The 19,967-nt window shown below is 48.3% G+C and overlaps 1 protein-coding gene across 1 annotated transcript in view; it reads left to right on the forward strand.

The window, feature by feature from the left end:
- The window catches only part of TEKT5 (tektin 5), a 67,408-nt gene extending 49,153 nt beyond the window's left edge, over nucleotides 1-18,255 (forward strand). The window contains exons 6-7 of the mRNA XM_033235770.1: nucleotides 9,594-9,748; nucleotides 17,960-18,255. Coding sequence (XP_033091661.1) covers nucleotides 9,594-9,748; nucleotides 17,960-18,176 — 372 coding nt within the window. The 3' untranslated portion in view covers nucleotides 18,177-18,255. The remainder of the gene's footprint in view (nucleotides 1-9,593; nucleotides 9,749-17,959) is intronic.
- Nucleotides 18,256-19,967: the final 1,712 nt, after the last annotated feature.

Below are 19,967 nucleotides of genomic sequence, written 5' to 3' on the forward strand. Positions count from 1 at the left end.
GGGAACCCGGGAGGCGGAGCTTGCAGTGAGCTGAGATCCGGCCACTGCACTCCAGCCTGGGTGACAGAGCGAGACTCCGTCTCAAAAAAAAAAAGAACATACATGAGAAAGTGCTTTGTTGTTTATGTGAAATTCAATTTTAACTAGGAGTCCTATGGTTTAACTGGTAACGCTAATGCTGTACCAACCACTGTTCTAGGCGATGGGAGAACAGCGTGAACAAAACACAGCCCCTGATTTCTGACAGCTTATGTTCTAGTGAGGAAGCAATTTCCTGGTGTCCCCATAGGATCTGGAGACAAATCGATCCACACAGACAAATAGATACAGGAAAGAAGGGGGAAGCCCAGGTGAGGGGTGGCGTGATGGAGTGGCTGTCCATTTTTAATAGAGTAGACAGGGACGCTCTTTCTTTGGAGGTGACATTTAAACAAGGACCTGGGGAGGTGAGATTTGGATGCAGTAAGTGTGTAGGGCTCAAGGATCTGCATAGATAATAAGCCCTTCTGGAAGAATCCGATGTGGAGATCTGTGAACGCCACTTGGAGAAAAATGACTTTAGGGTTTCAAGCCTCATGTCCACCTCTGATGATGCACTGAGCTGTTTGCAGCCCCTCTCTGGGCCTCAGTTGACTTCATATGTGCAGTGGGAATAGTAGTCACTGACTCGCTTTCTCACAGGGCCGTTGTGGGTATCAAAGGATGTAAAAAATGGGAAAGGACTTCGTAAACTGAAAAGTGCTCAGCAGGGTCTCGACTGGCGCTGTCTAATAGAAATACAGTGCAAGCCCCTTGGGTAACTTTAAAGTGTCTAGTAGCTGCTTGAAAAAGCAAAAAAAATGTGAATTTTATTTCATTTTATTTGTTTTTTGAGATGGAGTTTTGCTCTTGTTGCCCAGTCTGGAGTGCAAGGGAGAGACCTTGGCTCACTGCAACCTCCTCCTCCTGAGTTCAAGCGATTCTCCTGCCTCAGCCTCCCCAGTAGTTGGGATTACAGGCACCCACCACCGCATCCAGCTAATTTTTTTCTTTTTTTTAGTAGAGATGGGGTTTCACTATGTGGGCTGGGCTGGTCTGGAACTTCTGACCACAGGTGATCCACCCGTCTTGGCCTCCCAAAGTGCTGGTAAAACAGGCATGAGCCACCCTGCCCGGCACGAAATTGATTTTAATATGTTTTATGTAATGCATAATACTTTGGTAATATACCAAAGTGTTATTTTTACATGTTGTCAATGTAAAAATTACTACAGAGATATTTTATAACATTTTTCTTGTGCTAAGTCTTCAAAATCTGGTGCATGTTATATGCTTACGGCTCACTTAAGGCTCATCTCAATTTGCACTAGCCACACTGAAGTGCTTAACAGCCGTGTGTGACCCTTGGCCTCATGTTGGACAGCACAGGTTATATCATTAATATTATGTGAAGAGCCAGCCTCATTGTTTTAAAACATAGTGTATTAGTGGAAATTTTGAGGTATAATCATACAGCAAATTTTTGAATATTTTTATATTTTACTTTTCCTTTTTTTTTTTTTAAGAGATGGGGCCGGGCGCGATGGCTCACACCTGTAATCCCAGCACTTTGGGAGGCCGAGGCGGGTGGATCACGAGGTCGGGAGATCGAGACCATCCTTGCTAACACGGTGAAACCCCGTCTCTACTAAAAATACAAAAAATTAGCCGGACGTGGTAGCGAGCGCCTGTAGTCCCAGCTACTCGGGAGGCTGAGGCAGCAGAATGGTGTGAACCCAGGAGGCAGAGCTTGCAGTGAGCCGAAATGGCGCCACTGCGTTCCAGCCTGGGTGACAGAGCGAGACTCCATCTCAAAAAAAGAAAAAAAAAAGAGACAGAGTCTCGCTCTATCACCCAGCCTCCAGTGCAATGGTGCCATCACAGCTCACTGGAGCCTCAAACTCATGGGCTCAAGCTATCCTCTCACCTCAGTCTTCTGAGTAGCTAGGACTATAGACATGAGCTACCAGGCCCAGATAATTTTTTTTTTTTTTTTTTATAGATGGGATCTCACTATGTTGTCTAGGCTAGTCTCAAACTCCTGGTCTCAAGTGATTCTCCTGCCTTGGCATCCCAAAGTGCTGGGATTACAGGCATGAGCCACTGTGCCCAGCCTTTATTTTATTTTTTAAATTGACACAATAATTGTGCATATGTTTTGATGCACACCATGTATAGTGATTAGGGTTACTTGCATTTCCATCATATCAAGCATCATTTCTTTGTGTTGGGAACATCCACTATCCTCCTTCTAGCTATTTGGAACTTATGTCATAGTCATCCTATAGTGGCATAAAACACTGGAACTTATTCCTCCCACCTCGCTGTAACTTTGCATCCTTTAAGAACTCACTCTCTATCCCCCGCCCTTTCCCTTCCCCTTCCAGGCCTGTAGTATCCTCTGTTCTACCATTTACTTCTATGAGATCAACACTTTAGCTTCATATGAGTGAGAGCATGCGGTGTTTAACTTTCTGTCCCTGGTTTACTCCGACGGTAGAATATTGAACAGTAAAGTGAAACAGACCAGTGACACAACAATATGAATGATTCTTACAATAGGCTAAGTAAAAGAAGCCAGACTAAGGGCAACAGATGAACACATGATCACCCTTGAAAAGATAGTTCCCAAGAAGAGAGGCATTTCACAGCACAGGGGTCCACAGGGGGAGCACTGGGGTGGCTCAGGAAGGAGGGAGGGAGGGGGAGAATTGTGGGCAGGAGCCTTTGTTATGGTTTCCGTGGGAAGGACAGGGTGGGGCAGGGTAAGAGGCTTAGGGATGGCTAATTAGGATCATTTCAATGGGCTCTGGGGGATAGGGACTGTCCCTAGTTGAATAGTACCTGGCCTGGGGTGATTAGAGCAGGTGTATTGTGGCCTGGTGGACAGTGAATGCCCAATAAAGAAGGTGGTTGGACTGTGGGCTCTAGGTTGGTTGCTTTGCATCTGAAGAGTGTGCTCCAATGTGACTTGTCTGCTTATCTCTAGGAACTGGTTAACCCTGGGAGGGCCAGTGCCTCTAGGGTCAGCAAGGCCTCAGATATCAAAGCTCCAGAACACAAAAGATAAGACGTGTGTCATGTACTCATACAGCAAGAGGTTTGGCCGGGGGCATGACAATCCAGATTGGTTTGGGTGAATGTCAGTAGCTCTGTCATTTCTCGGCCCTGACAGCCTGCGGCCAGCCCCTTAGCTTTTAACAGGAAGAAAGATTTCAAGGAATTGCCTGAACTGAGCTTCTTCAGAGGTTGTTGCTCTCTGCGACTGTTCTTTGGAGCTAGTCTTGTGCTAGAAGTTGTGAAGGCTTTGCCTAATTCCAGTTGAGATGTTCAAGGGACAGGATCCCTTTCTCCTCCTTTCATGTGATTATTTGTTTATTTTTTAGACAGTGTCTCTGTCACCCAGGCTGGGATGCAGTGGCATGATCTCAGTTCACTGCAGGTTCGACCTCCCCTGCTCAAGTGATGCTCCTGCCTCAGCCTCGCTTGTAGCTGGGACTACAGGCATGCATCACCATACCTGGCTAATTTTGTCTATTTTTTGTAGAGACAAGGTCTCACTATGTTGCCCAGGCTGGTCTCAAACTCCTGGACTCAAGTAATCCTCCCACCTCATCCTCCCAAAGTGCTGCAATTACAGGCATGAGCTACCATGCCAGGCCTCTATGTGATATTAATGCCCAACTCCAAACATGGTGGGGTCTGGGGGAATCTGGGGGTTTCTAGTGCCTGCTGATAATCACCCAAGTGTATTGGGAGATGAGGAGTGGTATTTTCCTCTCCCTTAGAAATACCAGGCCCCTCTTGGCTGCAACGTCTCAGTGGTTGGTGCTTGCGGACCATGGGAGAAGAGTGTAGGGATAGGAGCCTCTTTCGGTTAATATCATCTCTGATGCTCACCCCTCAGACCCCACCCGACCCCGCCTGCCCACCTGTACCACCTGGGCTAATCCACATGCTTCTCTGAAGACCTGCTCTTCAAAAAGACCAACACAATGCAAATGAAAACCATAATATACCACTACATAGTCACAAGAACAGCTGAAATTAAAAAGACTGACCACACTAAGTACTGGCGAAGGTATGGAGCAACTGGCACTCTTGAATACTGCTGGTGGGAATGAAAACTGGAAACTTGGGGGAAAACTTTGACAGTTTCTTAAAAAGTGAAACATTGACCTAGTCTATGATCCAGCTATTCTACTCCTAGGCATTTACCCAAAAGAAATGAAAGTACACATCTCCCCAGAGACTCAAATACAAATGCTCATAGCAGCTCTTACTTGTAATAGCCCCAAAGTGGAAACAACCCACATGTCCATCAGCAGGTGGCTGGATGAAAATTGTGGTGTTGGCTGGGTGCAGTGGCTCACACCTGTAATCCCAGCACTTTGGGAGGCCAAGTCGGGCGGATCACGAGGTCAGGAGATTGAGACCATCCTGGCTAACACGGTGAAACCCCATCTCTACTAAAAATACAAAAAATTCGCTGGGCGTGGTGGCAGGCACCTGTAGTCCCAGCTACTCGGGAGGCTGAGGCAGGAGAATGGCGTGAACCCGGGAGGCAGAGCTTGCAGTGAGCCGAGATTGCGCCACTGTACTCCTGTCTGGGCAACAGAGAGAGACTCTGTCTCAAAAAAAAAGAATAAAGAAAAAAAGAAAAAAAGAAAAAAAGAAAATTGTGGTGTAGCTATACAGTGGAATATTGTGCAATGAAATGAAACAGATGACTGATACACACAACAACATGAATAATTCTCAAAGTAATTATGCTCAATGAAAGAAGCCAGACCACCCCCCTCCAAAAAAAAAAAATATATATATATATAGAGAGAGAGAGAGAGAGAGTCAGATTCTGATGCTAGAAAGGCAAACTAATGCATTGTGACAGAAGTGTTTATCTGTGATCAGTGGTTGCCTAGGGTAGGCGGAGGCAGGAGGGAGGGATTATAAACAGGTATACAGAAACCTTTGGGAGTGATGGATTCATTCATTATTTTGATTATGGTAATGGTTTCATGGGTATATACATAAGTCAAAACTCAGCTAATTGTAAACATTAAACGTGTAATTTATTGTATATCAACTCTGCCTCAAAGCTATAAAGCTTTAAAAAAAATCTGTTTTTTAAAAAGTCATGTACAAGCCAGTCATGTTGGCTCGCATGCCTCTATTCTCAGTGCTTCAAGAGGTCGAGGCAGCAGGATCACTTTAGGTCAGGAGTTTGAGACCAGCCTGGGCAACATAGCAAGACACTCTCTCTAAAAATATAAAAAGAAAGTTAACTGAGTGTGGTGGCATGCACCTGTAGTCCCAGCTACTGAGGAAGCTGAGGTGAGAGGATCCCTGGAGCCTGGGAGGCAGAGGTTGCAGTGAGCCATGATCCCACCATTGCTCTTCAATTCGAGCAACAGAGACCCTGTCCCACAGAGGAGGAGGAGGGGAAAGGAGCGGATGAGGAGGGAGAAGGAGGGGGGAAGGGAAGGAGGGAGGGAAGGAAGGAAGGAAGGAGAAAAAGGAGAAAGAAAAAGGAGGAGGAGGAAGAGAAAGAAGAAGAAGGAGGAAGAGAAAGAAAGAGAAGGAGGCAGAGAAAGACTGAGGAGGAGGAAGAGGGGAAGAAAAAGAAGAAAGAAGAAGCTTGTATAAGCTTTAGGGGTGGTTGGCGGGAGATCAGACTGTGAGGCAGTGCCAGCCTCCAGTCCCAAGGCACATCTGGGAGCAGGCGCTAGGATGCAGAGGGGACACAGAAGGGGACAGGTGGGCCTGGACCCTCCCCAGGAGTGGCTCACACTCTGATTGGGGAACCCAACCTACCCTGTTGTGAACCAGTCTGTCTGAGGTGTGTTAGTGGAGACACAAACCTTTGCTTATGCCAGAGATGTGATTTGTTTCAACTGGGAGGATGGGACGAGGCTTCTTGGAAACAATGGTATTTCAATGTATTGGTCTCGTATTTGAAAAATAGAGTGTGATCATTGGAATGGCTGACCTCTGATGAGCACTTAGTATGTGCTAGGGACTCTTGGAAAACTGTACGTGCAGTATTCCATTTTATTCTTGTCACACACTTACTGGGCAGATGCTTTTATCACCTCCACATAAGGACATGGATGCCCAAGGTCTTATATGTGTAGGTCTTATACGTGTAGTGGTGATACCAAGATTTGGCCCCTGGTGGTCTAGTTTCCAATTCAGCACTCCTGTTATTCCCAATCTGTCTCTGGTGTGTGCATGTGTGAATGGAGAATATATTGGAATGTACAACTGTTTGAGTTTTTTGTTTTTTGTTTTTTGGAGATAGGGTCTTGCTCTGTCATCTGGGTTGTAGGGCCATGGTGCAATCATAGCTCACTGCAACCTTGAACTCCTGGGCTCAAACAGTCCTCCAGCCTCAGCCTCCCAGGTAACTGGGACTACAGACTTGCGCCACCATGCCTGGCTAAATTTTAAAATTATTTTGTAGAGATAAGGTCTTGGTATGTTGCCCAGGCTAGTCTCAAACTCCTGGGTTCAAGCAATTCTGCCACCTTGGCCTCCCAAAATGTTGGGATTCCAGGTGTGAGCCACTGTACCCAAACTTGAGTGTGATTTGAAGGTGCATTTGGGACCCTTCTGTTGTAAATCATTATCACTTATCACTGGTCTAAAATGGAAAAGGTAGATGGTGTTGAACAAATGTTGAATTAATTACCCCACGTCACTTGCAGATAGTACTTTTTGTTTTACATCATAGTCTTGTCTGTCTCTTTCCCCAGACCCCCATGATTTTGATGATGAACTTTCAAGTAGGGCTTCACTGGTTGTTTCTTTGAATTATCCTCTTCATTAATTACATGAACAGGGTAGAAATGCTCAAAGATGTTGACTTCCCATGGTCTTGTATCAAGGTAGCAGTCACATTCACAAAGCAGATGCCCTTGTATGGAAGCGCAGGTGCATCTCCAGCTGTGACCCCATGAAGACGTTCCTGGTGGAGCTGATGAATGGCTTCTCTAGGTGGTATAGAGTCTCTGGGCAAATTAAATTGAACTCTTCATGGTCATCAGTTGCTCAGGCACATCCTTCTGAGCGCTGGACGCCATCATGGCAGGACATCACTGCATCATTTCTAGGCTTCTCAGGGACTGAGCACATGCAACCTCGCCATTGTGTTCTGCTGAGTCTGGGAAGGGGTGTCAGGACAGCCTGTCCTCAAAGGGCCTTGTCACAGGAGAGGGACACCGTGACCAGCAGAACTGCTCACAGGTTGAGGGCCACTGGGTGATAATAGGGCGGAGAGTGGATGTTTCAGTCACGGGGATGTGACATGGTTTAGTGCCAGTGTCTCAGTTCTGGGTGTGTTTGTGGTTGGCCAAGTGCGCAAGGACAGGTTCCTTCTGGAATAAATGCATAGGCTTTTGAGCCCATTCTTTGTTCATGCTCTCATTCTTTTATTTTTTGTTGTGGAAAGTTTCTAGTACACAGAAGTAGAGAGAATCATATCAAAGACTCGCACCAGGTGCTGTGGACCACACCTGTAATCCCAGCACTTTGGGAGGCTGAGGCATGATGGCTGCTTGAGCCCAGGAGTTTGAGACCAGTCTGAGCAACATAGCGAGACCTCATCTCTTGAAAAAAGCCAAACAATTAGCCAGGTGTGGTGGTGTGTACTGTAGTCCCTGCTACTTGTGAGGCTGAGGCGGGAAGCTCATTTGAGCCCTGGAGGCTGAGGTTGTGGCGAGCTGTGATTGTGCAACTGCACTCCAGGCTGAGTGACAGAGCAAGACCCTTTCTCAAAAAAATAAAATCAATGAAAGACTTTCATATACCCAACACAAATGTTGACATTTCACCAATCGTGCCTTATATTTGACTTTTTCTGATTTTCATTGCATTTTCTGTTGAGGCATAAGAGTCAGTGAAGCTCACAGCTTGCTGGATTTTGAAGATGAATTTTCATCTATGTTCATATCTGTGCAACCTTCAGATCAAGATGTAGAACATTCTCAGACCTCCGCGGGCTCTTGCCTGCCCCTCCCTGAGATCTGCATTTTCATAAATTGTACGATACAATGGTGACATCGTATTGGGAAAAATATTTTGACAGATGAAAACTTTTGTTTTCCTTCTTGCCTTCCTGCCTTCCTTTCTCCCTCCTTTCCTCTCCCCTCTCTCCCTCTCCCTCCCTCCCTCCCTCCCTCCTTGCATTCTTGTTTCTTTCCCTTCTTCCTTCTTTATTCACTAATCTAGTTACTAAGAGGGTAAACTCTGGATTTGTTAAAACAAACAAACAAACCAACAAAAACAGACTGGGTGTGGTGGCTCACGCCTGTAATCCCAGCACTTTGTGAGGCTGAGGCAGGTGGATAACTGGAGGTCAGGAGTTTGAGACAAGCCTGGCCCACATGGCAAAACCCCATCTGTACTAAAAATACAAAAATCAACCAGGTGAGGAAGCAGGTGCCTGTAATCCCAGCTACTTGGGAGACTGAGGCAGGAGAATCACTTGAACTTAGGGGACAGAGTTTGCAGTGAGCCCAGATCATGCCGTTGCCTGGGCTCCAGCCTGGGCGACAGAGCGGGACTCCATGTCAAAATAATACTAATAGTAATGGAAAATACATACAGATCCAGAGTTTACCTTCTTAGTAATTACTTTCTTATTACTAAGAAGGTAAACTCTGGGTCTGTTTGAATACATACATACATATATATATATAATATATATATATATTATATATACAAAAATATATATTATATACAAAAATATATATTATATATATTATATATACAATATATATATATATTATATATATATTATGGAAAAACCCAGATTAAGTGAAACTGGCTTAGAGATTGGCTTAGAGATTGTTACAGATGAACAGTCTCTGTCAAGCTGAAAGGCCTGCCTTCCTCCTTCACTTCCTCTCCCTCTTCCTCTCCCTCACTCCCTTCCTTTGCTTTGTTCCTGCTGAGCACTGACAGGCAACTCTAATGGCTATTGGAGATTCAGAACAAAACTATCCATGGTACTGGCCCGTCTTCCATGTCCACAGTGCCCTGGTGACTAGAGGGTACCTGAAGCGGCTTCTCAGGGTTTCTAACCCTTTTTTTTTTTTTTTTTTTCCTGAGACGAAGTCTCACTCTTGTCCCCCAGGCTGGAGTGTGACGGCGTGATCTCGGCTCGCTGCAACCTCCGCCTCCGCCTCCCAGGTTCAAGCGATTCTCCTGCCTCGGTCCTCCGAGTAGCTGGGATTACAGGCGCCTGCCACCATGCCCGGCTAATTTTTGTATTTTTAGTAGAGATGGGGTTTCACCATGTTGGCCAGGCAGGTCTACAACTCCTGACCTCAGGTGATCCACCCGCCTCGGCCTCCCAAAGTGCTGGGATTACAGGCATGAGCCACCGCGCCTGGGGCCTCAGGGTTTCTTAGGAAGGGTGAACTCCCTGCCCCACAGGTACTCAAGGCCAGGGAAGGGGTATCGTAAGTGCCTGGCTGGAGGCTGACCTAGTTGACTTGAGCTGCCCCCAGGTCCCCAGTCGGAGGAGGTCAAAAGGGCCTGGTGGGTGGTGACACCTGTGTGTTCCCTCTCAGACGCTGCAGGAGGTCTTCCAGGCCCAGAACACCATCATGCTGCTGGAAAGGTCCATCATGGCCAAGGAGGGCCCGCTGAAGGTGGCCCAGACGAGGCTGGAGTGCCGGACCTGGCGCCCCAACGTGGAGCTGTGCAGGGACATCCCGCAGTTCAAGTAAGTGAGGGAGGCCAGAGGAGGCAGGAGAACCCCTGGTAATCCAGGAAGGCGGAGGGGTGGGCCTCAGGAGCTCCCAGGTGCACTGGCTCTGAAAAACGGACCCTCCCTCAATCAGGACATCCAGTCCCACAACTCAACAGAGTGCAGGGTGCGGGTGGAGTTCTGAGATGCAGCTCGGGCTGTACCACTGCGTGGCTTCCTCATCACTGGGAGCCCCACCCTGTGCACTGTGGTCTTCTCACTTGCCTAAACTAGCGGTGGTTTTGTAACTCCGTTGTGCTCTAGAGACCCTCCTGTTTTCCTTGAAAGCCAAGGCAATGAATGGTAGCCTCCCAGGCGGTGGCTTTACCTTCTCTCTCCAGGCTCCCATGAAAGAGGCACCTGGCTCATTCCTCACTCATTTCCCACCTCCCTCTTTGTAAAGTTCTCACCATGAAGCCTTGGAAGAGCCTCATGAGCTCCTGGCAGACGGATTCCACCTATCCTGCTGTGCTAAGGAGGCTGGTGTCTGTTGACGAAGGGCTTTCTCACAGGACAGGGGGTGAAAAGCTCATTCCAGCCTAGAAAGGTTTGTGGGGGGTGGAGGGCGAGGATTGTAATAGGATGATGGCCAGACCAAAATGGAACAGATCATCAGACTAGGGGATTATTTCCCATGAACGTGCTGTATGACTTGGGGCAAACCACCTGGCCACTCTGTTCCCCCATGCTAGGGGCATTGTCTTAGTTGTCTATTGCTATGTAGTAAATTACCCTAAAAGGTAGTGACTTGAAAGAACCATATTTGTTATCTCAGTTTCTGTGGGTTAGGAATTGGGCTAGGTTCCTTGCTAGGTTCCACATGTCAGGGTCTTCCAGAGGTTGCAATCAAGGTGTCAGTTGGGGCTGTGGTCTTATCTCAAGGCTGGACTAGGGAAGGTTCCACATCCAAGCTTACTCCCATGCTTGTTGGTAGAACTCAGTTCTTCGCTGGCTGTTGGCTGGCAGCCACCCTCACTCACCCATGGGTCTCTCCAGCATGGTGGCTTGCTTTAACAAAGCATGCAAGCCAGAAGGACAATGACAGTACCAGGAGCAAGGACATCACAGTCTTTTGTAGCCTAACCATGGAAGTGACACCCATAACTCTTTCTGCATGCTCTTCTTTAGAAGCAAGTCTCTAGGTTCAGCCCATACTCACGGGTGTGATACCAGGAGATGGGGATCATTGAGGGTCATCCTTGGAACATCCTCCTATGGGCACTAACAGGGTTTCTGGTGGAGTGGGAGGAGACTGAGTTTGGCCCCATTTCAGCTGCTCATTTGCTCCATAAACCTTATTCTGCATTCACTGTGCCCAGGGCTGTGCTCACCGGGTTTCATAGCAGTACTTCTTTTGACAAGATACTGAGTTGATATCGCCCAAGAGAAGAAGATGGAAAGGACCATCCTCAGGCTTCCTTGTGCACATTATTTCAGCCCTGGCTTACAGCAAGGGAAATTCACCCTGATGTCTAACTGCAATCCCTTGAGCTTCTTTTGAGTTCTATCCCTTTCAGTCTTACTCCTAGGGGAGTTGGGAAGTCCGTTACTCCTACTATTGTCAAATGGGAAGATAAATTGAGGTCCAGAGAGGTTGAAAAAGCTATCCCAGTCACACAGCACTAAGCCAGGGCTTCACTGGGCAGGGAGTGCAGGTCTTGGTCCAGCGATGGACCCTGCTCCCTCCATCCTGGTGTGGAGACCCCACTGCTAGAAGTGAAAATATGTGAAGAAGAGAGCTATCAGTTAGGAGAAAGAGGATAGATAATCAAGAAAAAGTGTTGGGTGGTGCCCAAGTGATGATTTTTGCACAGCCTCAGTTACCGCCTAAGTAACCATTTAGGAAATGGAAAAAGCAGGGTATATGTTGGTGTGGGGTGGAGGGGCAGGCAACGTGATTCAGGGCTTTGAACTTGAGGGCCTGGGGTCCCTCCCACTTTGGGATGCTGAGACAGGAGGATCACTTGAGGCCAGGAGTTTGAGACCAGCCTGGATGACATAGCAAGACCCCATCTCTAAAAAAAAAAAATACAAAAATTAGCCAGGGATGGTGGCATGTACCTGTAGTCCCAGCTACTCAGGAGGCTGAGGCAGAAGGATTGCTTAAGCCCAGGAGTTGGAGGCTGCAGTGAGTTATGATTGCGCCATTGCACTCCACCCTGGGCAACAGAGCAACACCCAGCAGGCCTGCTACTGGCTTGCTAGGTCTTCAGCCCTGGAAGTGGGCTGGATGGGGTCTAGGTCCTGGGTGCAGAAGAGTGGGGGCTGGGCTCTGCTGACCTGTCTTCCACCTGCCCCTGCTTCTTCGATGCTCAAACTGAACCCCAGCACCTCCTGGAGTGGAGGACTCAGGTGATCCCTTTGCCTCCCCAACAGGACTATTTTTTTTTTCTTTAAATTGAGTCTCACTCTGTTGCCCAGGCTGGAGTGCAGTGGCACGATCTTGGCTCACTGCAACCTCCATCTCCCAAGTTCAAGAGATTGTCCTGCCTCAGCCTCCTGAGTAGCTGGGATTACAAGCACCCGCCACCGTGCTCGGCTAATTTTTGTATTTTTAGTACAGACAGGGTTTCACCATGTTGGCCAGACTGGTCTCGAACTCCTAACCTCAAGTGATCCAACCACCTCCACCTCCCAAAGTGCTGGGATTACAGGCGTGGGCCACAGTGCCCGGCACCCACAGGGGACTTCTACAGAACAGGGCTTCTGGGGGAGTTGCCTGGAGGACCTACTGCTTTGGGGCAAGCTCTCTGCCTTCCCGTTTCCTGTTCAACAGTCATACCACTGAGGAGGACAGACAGAGAGCAAGAAGGTAGAGCATGTTTGGTTCAGGAGTCTGGCCATGTGTGTGTGTATGTATGTGTGTGTGTGTGTGTGTGTGCGTGTGTGTGTGTGTGTGTCTGTGTTTGTGCATGTTGTGTTTTGGTTTGTATGCATGGCTGTCTTGGGAACTGAGCAGATGATAGGATTCAGGCTGTCTCCCTTCTCCAGTGGCTAAATTGTCCCATCTACACATGATCTTCCTTGTCCCCATCCCCTCCATTCCCGCCTTTGGGCCATCTTTTTCCTTTTCCTCCTGCAAGTGGTCTCTCTTCTCCTGACCTACTCCAATCACTGGAGTCCCATCCATGCCTATCCCCCAGAAAGAAAGTCCATTTAAAATTGAACTTTAAAGTCTAGGTGTGGTGGTTCAGACCTGTAACCCCAGTACTTTGGGAGGCTGAGGTGGGAGGATTGCATGAGGCCAGCAGTTTGAGACCAGCCTGGACAACATAGCAAGACCCCATCTCCACAAAAAATACAAAATTAGCCAGGCATGGTGGTGTGCCTATAGTCCAAGCTACTCAGGAGGCTGAAGCAGGAGGATTGCTTAAGCACAGAAGTTGGAAGCTGCAGTGAGCTATAATCGTGCCACTGTACTCCATCCTGGGCAACAGAGCAACACCCTGTCAAAAAATAACAACAACAACTGAATTTTAATTAAAATTAAATAAAGTTAAAAAATTCAATTCCTTATTCACACTAACCACATTTCAAGAACTCAGTATCCACATGTGGCTAGGGTCCACCATATCAGACAACATAGCACCGAACATCTCCCTTGCTCTAGAAAGTTCTATTGAACAGTGCTGGTGGAAGTTTCCAGGCTGCTTCTGTCACTTGTCTTCGCTTCTCTCTAGGCCAGGCTTACCATGGGGAAGTTCACCCAGCTTCATGTCCTCTGGTCCTGAGCACAGTTTCATTGTCTCTTCTCTGCAGAGGTGGGACCCCCAGCACAGTCCCACAGCCAAGCCACCATCACAGCTCAGTTTGTTGCCTTCATTTCCCAGGGCTGCTATCACAAATTACTACAAACTGGGTGGCTACAGACAACAGAAGTTTATTCCCTCACAGCTTTGGGGGCCCAAAGTTCCAAATCAAGGTTGCTCTTCCTGGAGGCTCTGAGAGAGGCTCTGTCCCCTGCCACTCTCCCAGTTCCGGGAGACTGTCAGCAATCTTTGGCGTCCCTCAGCTTGTAGCTGCATCGCTCCCATCTCAGCCTCTGTCTCCACATGGCCTTGTCCCCTGCATGTCTCCGTGTCTCAAACCTCCCTCTCCTTTCTCTTACAAGGAGATCAGTCATTGGATTTAGGTGTCACCCTAAATCCAGGATGATCTCATCTTAAGATCCTTAACTTCATTATGCCCGCGAAGACCCTATTTCCTAATAACATCACATGCACCAAGGCTTAGGACTTGAACATATCTTTCTGGGGAACACATTCAACCCACTCTGTGTGGATTCACAATAACCTCCTAACCTTTCTCCTGCCTCTACTCTTGCCCCTTCCAATCTCATCTTACACAGCCGCCTGGAGGTTATCCCGAAACTCGAATCAGCATGTCCTTCCCTGTTTCAAACCCCCCACCCCCACCCCATGGCTTTCCACAGTGCTGAGAACAAACCCAAGCCCTTAATTTTGCATGTGCTTTTCTCTTTTTTTTTTTGAAATGGAGTCTTGCTCTATTGCCCAGGCTGGAGTGTAGTGGCATGATCTCAGCCCACTGCAACCTCTGCGTCCCGAGTTCAAGCGATTCTCCTGCCTCAGCCTCCTAAGTAGCTGGGATTACAGGGACAGGCCACCACACCTGGCTAATTTTTGTATTTCTTTTTTTTTAAGTAAGGATCAGGTTTCACCATGTTGGCCAGGGTGGTCTCAACTTCTTGACCTCAAGTGATCTGCCCACTTCAGCCTCCCAAAGTGTTGGGATTAGAGGCTGCAACCTCTGCCCCCTGGGTCAGCCTCCCAAGTAGCTGGGATTACAGGTGTGCACCACGACACCTGACTAATTTTTTGTGTTGTCAGTAGAGACGGTGTTTTGCCACCATGTTGGCCAGGCTGGTCTCAAACCCCTGACCTCAAGTGATCTGCCCGTCTCAGCCTCCTAAAGTGCTGAGATTACAAGCATGAGTCACCACGCCCAGCCAAAATTTAAATTTTAAATTAAAGTAATACAATTAAAAATTCAGCTTCTCAGTTCATTAGCCCTGTGGGGCTGGTGGGTACCATATTGGATGGTACAGATATAGACCTTCCCATCTTCACAGAAAGTTCCACTCCACGGCACTGCTAAAGTCCACTTTCCCTCCTGGCCTTCACACATCCAGCTCAATCTCATCTTTCTTCTCTGCTCAAAGTCATCTCATGGGAGGCTGAGGGAGGAGGATCACTTGAGCCCAGGAGTTTGACACCAACCTGGAGGCAAAAAAAAGAAGTCCCATCTCTATAAAACTTTTTTTTTTAATTAACCAGGTGTGGTGGTGCATGCCTGTAGCCTCAGCTATTTGGGAGGCTGAGACAGGCGGATCTCTTGAACCCAGAGGTTTGAGGCTGCAGTAAGCTATGGTGGCACCACTGCACTCCAGCCTGGGTGACAAGGGAGACCTTGTCTAAAAAATAAAAATTAAAATTAAAATCAGCTGGGTGTGGTGGCTCATGCCTGTAATCTCAGCATTTTGGGAGGCTGAGTCGGGCAGACTGCTTGAACCCGGGAGTTTGAGACCAGCCTGGGCAACACGGTGAAACCTTGTCTCTATAAAAAATGTAAAATTGGTCAAGTGTGGTTTTGCACACCTCTAGACCCAGCTACTTCAGAGGGTGAGGCTGGAGGAACGCTTAAGCCAAGGAAGTTGAGGCTGCAGTGAGCTATGACTGCGCCACTGCATTCTGGCCTAGACAGAGTGAGACTCTGTCTCAAAAAGAAAAAAGAAAAAAATGTCCTCTCCTCAGAAAGTTCTAGAAAAGCAAAGCCTCAGAAGGAGAGGGGTGGGGAAGTAGTACGGGGCAGCTCAGCCCTAGCTGATCCTGCAAGGGGCTCTAGACCGTGAAGTGCATCATGGAGATGTCTGCACCAGAGGCCCTTTGTACCTGAGTCAGCCAGTCATTGCCTGTGGCCACTGGCAGGGACTCTCCTCCCAGGTGAGATAGCTCTGATTGGCTGAGCAACAGAATTCTCTGGAGAAGTGCAGACCTGTGGGCCGCTAGCAGCCAACACTCACTCATAGCAGCTGGGGATGGTGCCCTGGCCAGTAAGGAAGACTGAGTGAGGCTCTTATCTAGACGAGGCCGGCCCTGTTATCCTGTTTAGGAGAAAATTATAGGGCTGAGTGCGGTGGCTCCCGCCTGTAATCCCAGCATTTTGGGAGGCTGAGGCTGGCGGATTGCCTGAGCTCAGGAGTTCGAGACCAGCCTGGGCAACACGGTGAAACCCGTCTCTACGAAAACACAAAAAATTAGCTGGGTGTGGTAGCGGGCTCCTGTAATCCCAGCTACTCGGGAGGCTGAGGCAAGAGAATTGCTTGAACCTGGGAGGTGGAAGTTGCTGTGAGCCGAGATTGCACCACTGCACTCCAGCCTGGGCGACAGGGAGAGACTCCGTCTCAAAAAAAAAAAAAAAATGCCGGGCGCGGTGGCTCAAGCCTGTAATCCGAGCACTTTGGGAGGCCAAGACGGGCGGATCATGAGGTCAGGAGATCGAGACCATCATGGCTAACACGGTGAAACCCCATCTCTACTAAAAATACAAAAACTAGCCGGGCGAGGTGGCGGGCGCCTGTAGTCCCAGCTACTCAGGAGGGGGAGGCAGGAGAATGGCGTAAACCCGGGAGGCGGAGCTTGCAGTGAGCTGAGATCTGGCCACTGCACTCCAGTCCGGGCGACAGAGCGAGACTCCGCCTCAAAAAAAAAAAAAAGAAAAAATTGTGATAAAGTACGCGTAACACAAACTTTACCATCAGTGACATTTGGTACATTCACGATGTTGTGCAACCCTCACCATTCTCTAGTTCTATGACATTTTCATCAACCCAAAAGGAAACCCCGTACCCATTAAAGAATCTTCTACATTCTCCCCACCGCCTGACCTTTGGAAGCCACCAGTTAACTTTCTGTCTGTGTGGTTTTGCCTATTCTGGACGTTTCCTATGAATGCAGTCATGCAATATTTGTCCTTTCGTGTCTGACTTCCTTTGTTTAGCATGATGTTTTTCAAGATTCATCCATGTTGTCACAGGTATTAGTATTTCATCCCTTTTTTTTTTTTTCTTTTTTTTTGGGACGGAGTTTCGCTCATTCAGAGTGCAATGGTGCGATCTCAGCTCACTGCAACCTCCGCCTCCTGGGTTCAAGAGCTTCCCCCGCCTCAGCCTCTCAAGTGGCTGGGATTACAGGCATGCGCCATCATGCCCGGCTAATTTTTTGTATTTTCAGTAGAGATGGGGTTTCACCATGTTGGCCAGGCTGGTCCTGAACTCCTGACCTCAGGTGATCCACCTGCCTCGGCCTCCCAAAGTGCCGGAATTACAGACGTGAGCCACTGCACCCAGCTGTATTTCATTCCTTTTTATTATAGCTGAATAATCTCCCATTTTGTGGCTTTATTACATTGTGCTTATCCACGCATCCATCCATCCATGGACGTTTGAGCTGCTTGCACCTTTTGGCTATCGTGAATAGGACTGCTGTGAACATTCATGTACACATTTTGGTTTGAACACCTGTTTTCCGTTCTTTTGGGTATATACCCAAGAGCAGGACTGCTGGACTGTATGGTAAGTCTATGTCTAACTTACCAAGGAATCTCCAGATTGGTCTCCTGTTCTGTTTTACCATCCTGTCTTATTTATTCCTTTGTGTACATTACTCTTGACAGTTCTCTTGTGTATTTACTTGTCTACCTATTCTGCCTCTTGCTTCCCCTGGAGGGCTGAGCCTTGCCTGTCTTGCTTGGTGCTGTCAGGCACAGTTCCCAGTGCACAGTGAGTACATCTACCTTGAACCTAATAACCTGTGCCAGGCTGGGCACCATGGCTCATGCTTGTAATCCCAGCACTTTGGGAGGCCAAGGCAGGTGGGTCACTTGAGGTCAGGAGTTCTTGATCAGCCTGACCAACATGGTGAAACCCTGCCTCTACTTAAAAAAAAAAAACACAAAAATTAGCTGGGCGTTGTGGTACGTGACTGTAATCCCAGCTACTTGGGAGGCTGAAGCAGAATTGCTTGAACCCGGGAGGCAGAGGTTGCAGTGAACCGAGATCATGCCACGCACTGCACTCCAGCCTGGGCGATAGAGTGAGACTCTGTCTCAAAAAATAAACAAATAAAAATAAATGAATAACCTGTGCCTTCTCCTCTTCCCTCACCCCAGGCTGGTTAACGAGGTGTTCACCATCGACGACACCCTGCAGACCCTCAAGCTGCGGCTGCGGGAGACACAGGACATGCTGCAGCTGCTGGTCATGACCAAGTGCCGGCTAGAGCACGAGCTCGCCATCAAGGCCAACACCCTCTGCATCGACAAGGAGAAGTGCATGGGCATGCGTAAGACCTTCCCCTGCACCCCGCGCCTGGTGGGCCACACCTGAGCACCACCCTGGCGCCTCGTTCCATGCTGGCATAAAATTGGAAGAGGCTGAGAAACAAAGTAAAACAGTATTTTGTTTGGAAGGGGCCGAATTTCTCTTTTTCTTACCTATTTGTTATCTGCATCTCTCTCTCTCTCTCTCTCTCTCTCTCTCTCTCTCTCTCTCTCTCTCTCTCTCTCACCTGTTTGTCACCTTAGGAGCACAGTGTAGACCATGGTGTTTTAAGATTAGACTTGATAGCTCAAAATCTAGAGCCCAGCATTGTCACTTAGGACCTGTGTGGCCTGGAACAAGTTTCTCACCTGTGGTCCTCATCTATGGAATGAGGATAGTCCGAGGTGCGGGGGATTGCCAGCAGTGTGGGGCAGAGAGAAAAAAAAAACACAAAAATTAGCTGGGCGTTGTGGTACGTGACTGTAATCCCAGCTACTTGGGAGGCTGAAGCAGAATTGCTTGAACCCGGGAGGCAGAGGTTGCAGTGAACCGAGATCATGCCACGCACTGCACTCCAGCCTGGGCGATAGAGTGAGACTCTGTCTCAAAAAATAAACAAATAAAAATAAATGAATAACCTGTGCCTTCTCCTCTTCCCTCACCCCAGGCTGGTTAACGAGGTGTTCACCATCGACGACACCCTGCAGACCCTCAAGCTGCGGCTGCGGGAGACACAGGACATGCTGCAGCTGCTGGTCATGACCAAGTGCCGGCTAGAGCACGAGCTCGCCATCAAGGCCAACCCCTCTGCATCGACAAGGAGAAGTGCATGGGCATGCGTAAGACCTTCCCCTGCACCCCGCGCCTGGTGGGCCACACCTGAGCACCACCCTGGCGCCTCGTTCCATGCTGGCATAAAATTGGAAGAGGCTGAGAAACAAAGTAAAACAGTATTTTGTTTGGAAGGGGCCGAATTTCTCTTTTTCTTACCTATTTGTTATCTGCATCTCTCTCTCTCTCTCTCTCTCTCCTCTCTCTCTCTCTCTCTCTCCTCTCTCCTCTCTCTCTCACCTGTTTGTCACCTTAGGAGCACAGTGTAGACCATGGTGTTTTAAGATTAGACTTGATAGCTCAAAATCTAGAGCCCAGCATTGTCACTTAGGACCTGTGTGGCCTGGAACAAGTTTCTCACCTGTGGTCCTCATCTATGGAATGAGGATAGTCCGAGGTGCGGGGGATTGCCAGCAGTGTGGGGCAGAGAGAAAAAAAAAAACACAAAAATAACCAGGATTTGGAATCAGAGGTTCTGGGTGTGAATCCCAGCCTTGGTAGATGGAGTGTTTGTGTATGTATTTATTTATTTCACATGGAGTTTCACTCTGTCACCCAGGCTGGAGTGCAATGGTGCAATCTCGGCTCACTGAAACCTCCACTTCCTGGGTTCAAGCAGTTCCCCTGCCTCGCTAGCTGGGATGACAGGCACCCACCACTATGCCTGGCTAATTTTTATATTTTTAGTAGAGAGATAGGTTTTCACCATGTTGACCAGGCTGGTCTCAAACACCTGACCTCAGGTGATCCACAAGTCTCAGCCTCCCAAAGTGTTGGGACCACAGGCATGAGCCACCACGTCTGGCTGATGGAGTATTTTACAAATAGCCATGGAACACCAGGTGTGGTGGCTTACACCTGTAATTCCAGTACTTTGGGAGGCCCAGGTGGGTGGATCACTTGAGGCCAGGAGTTCCAGACAAGCCTGGCCAACGTGGGGAAACCACATCTCTACTAAAAATACAGAAATTTGCCAGGTGTGTTGGTGCAAACCTGTAATCCCAGCTACTGGGGAGGCTAAGGTGG

The sequence above is a fragment of the Trachypithecus francoisi genome, unplaced genomic scaffold, assembly GCF_009764315.1.
Source record: "Trachypithecus francoisi isolate TF-2019V2 unplaced genomic scaffold, Tfra_2.0 Lachesis_group15, whole genome shotgun sequence".
In the NCBI taxonomy this organism is placed as follows: Eukaryota; Metazoa; Chordata; class Mammalia; order Primates; family Cercopithecidae; genus Trachypithecus; species Trachypithecus francoisi.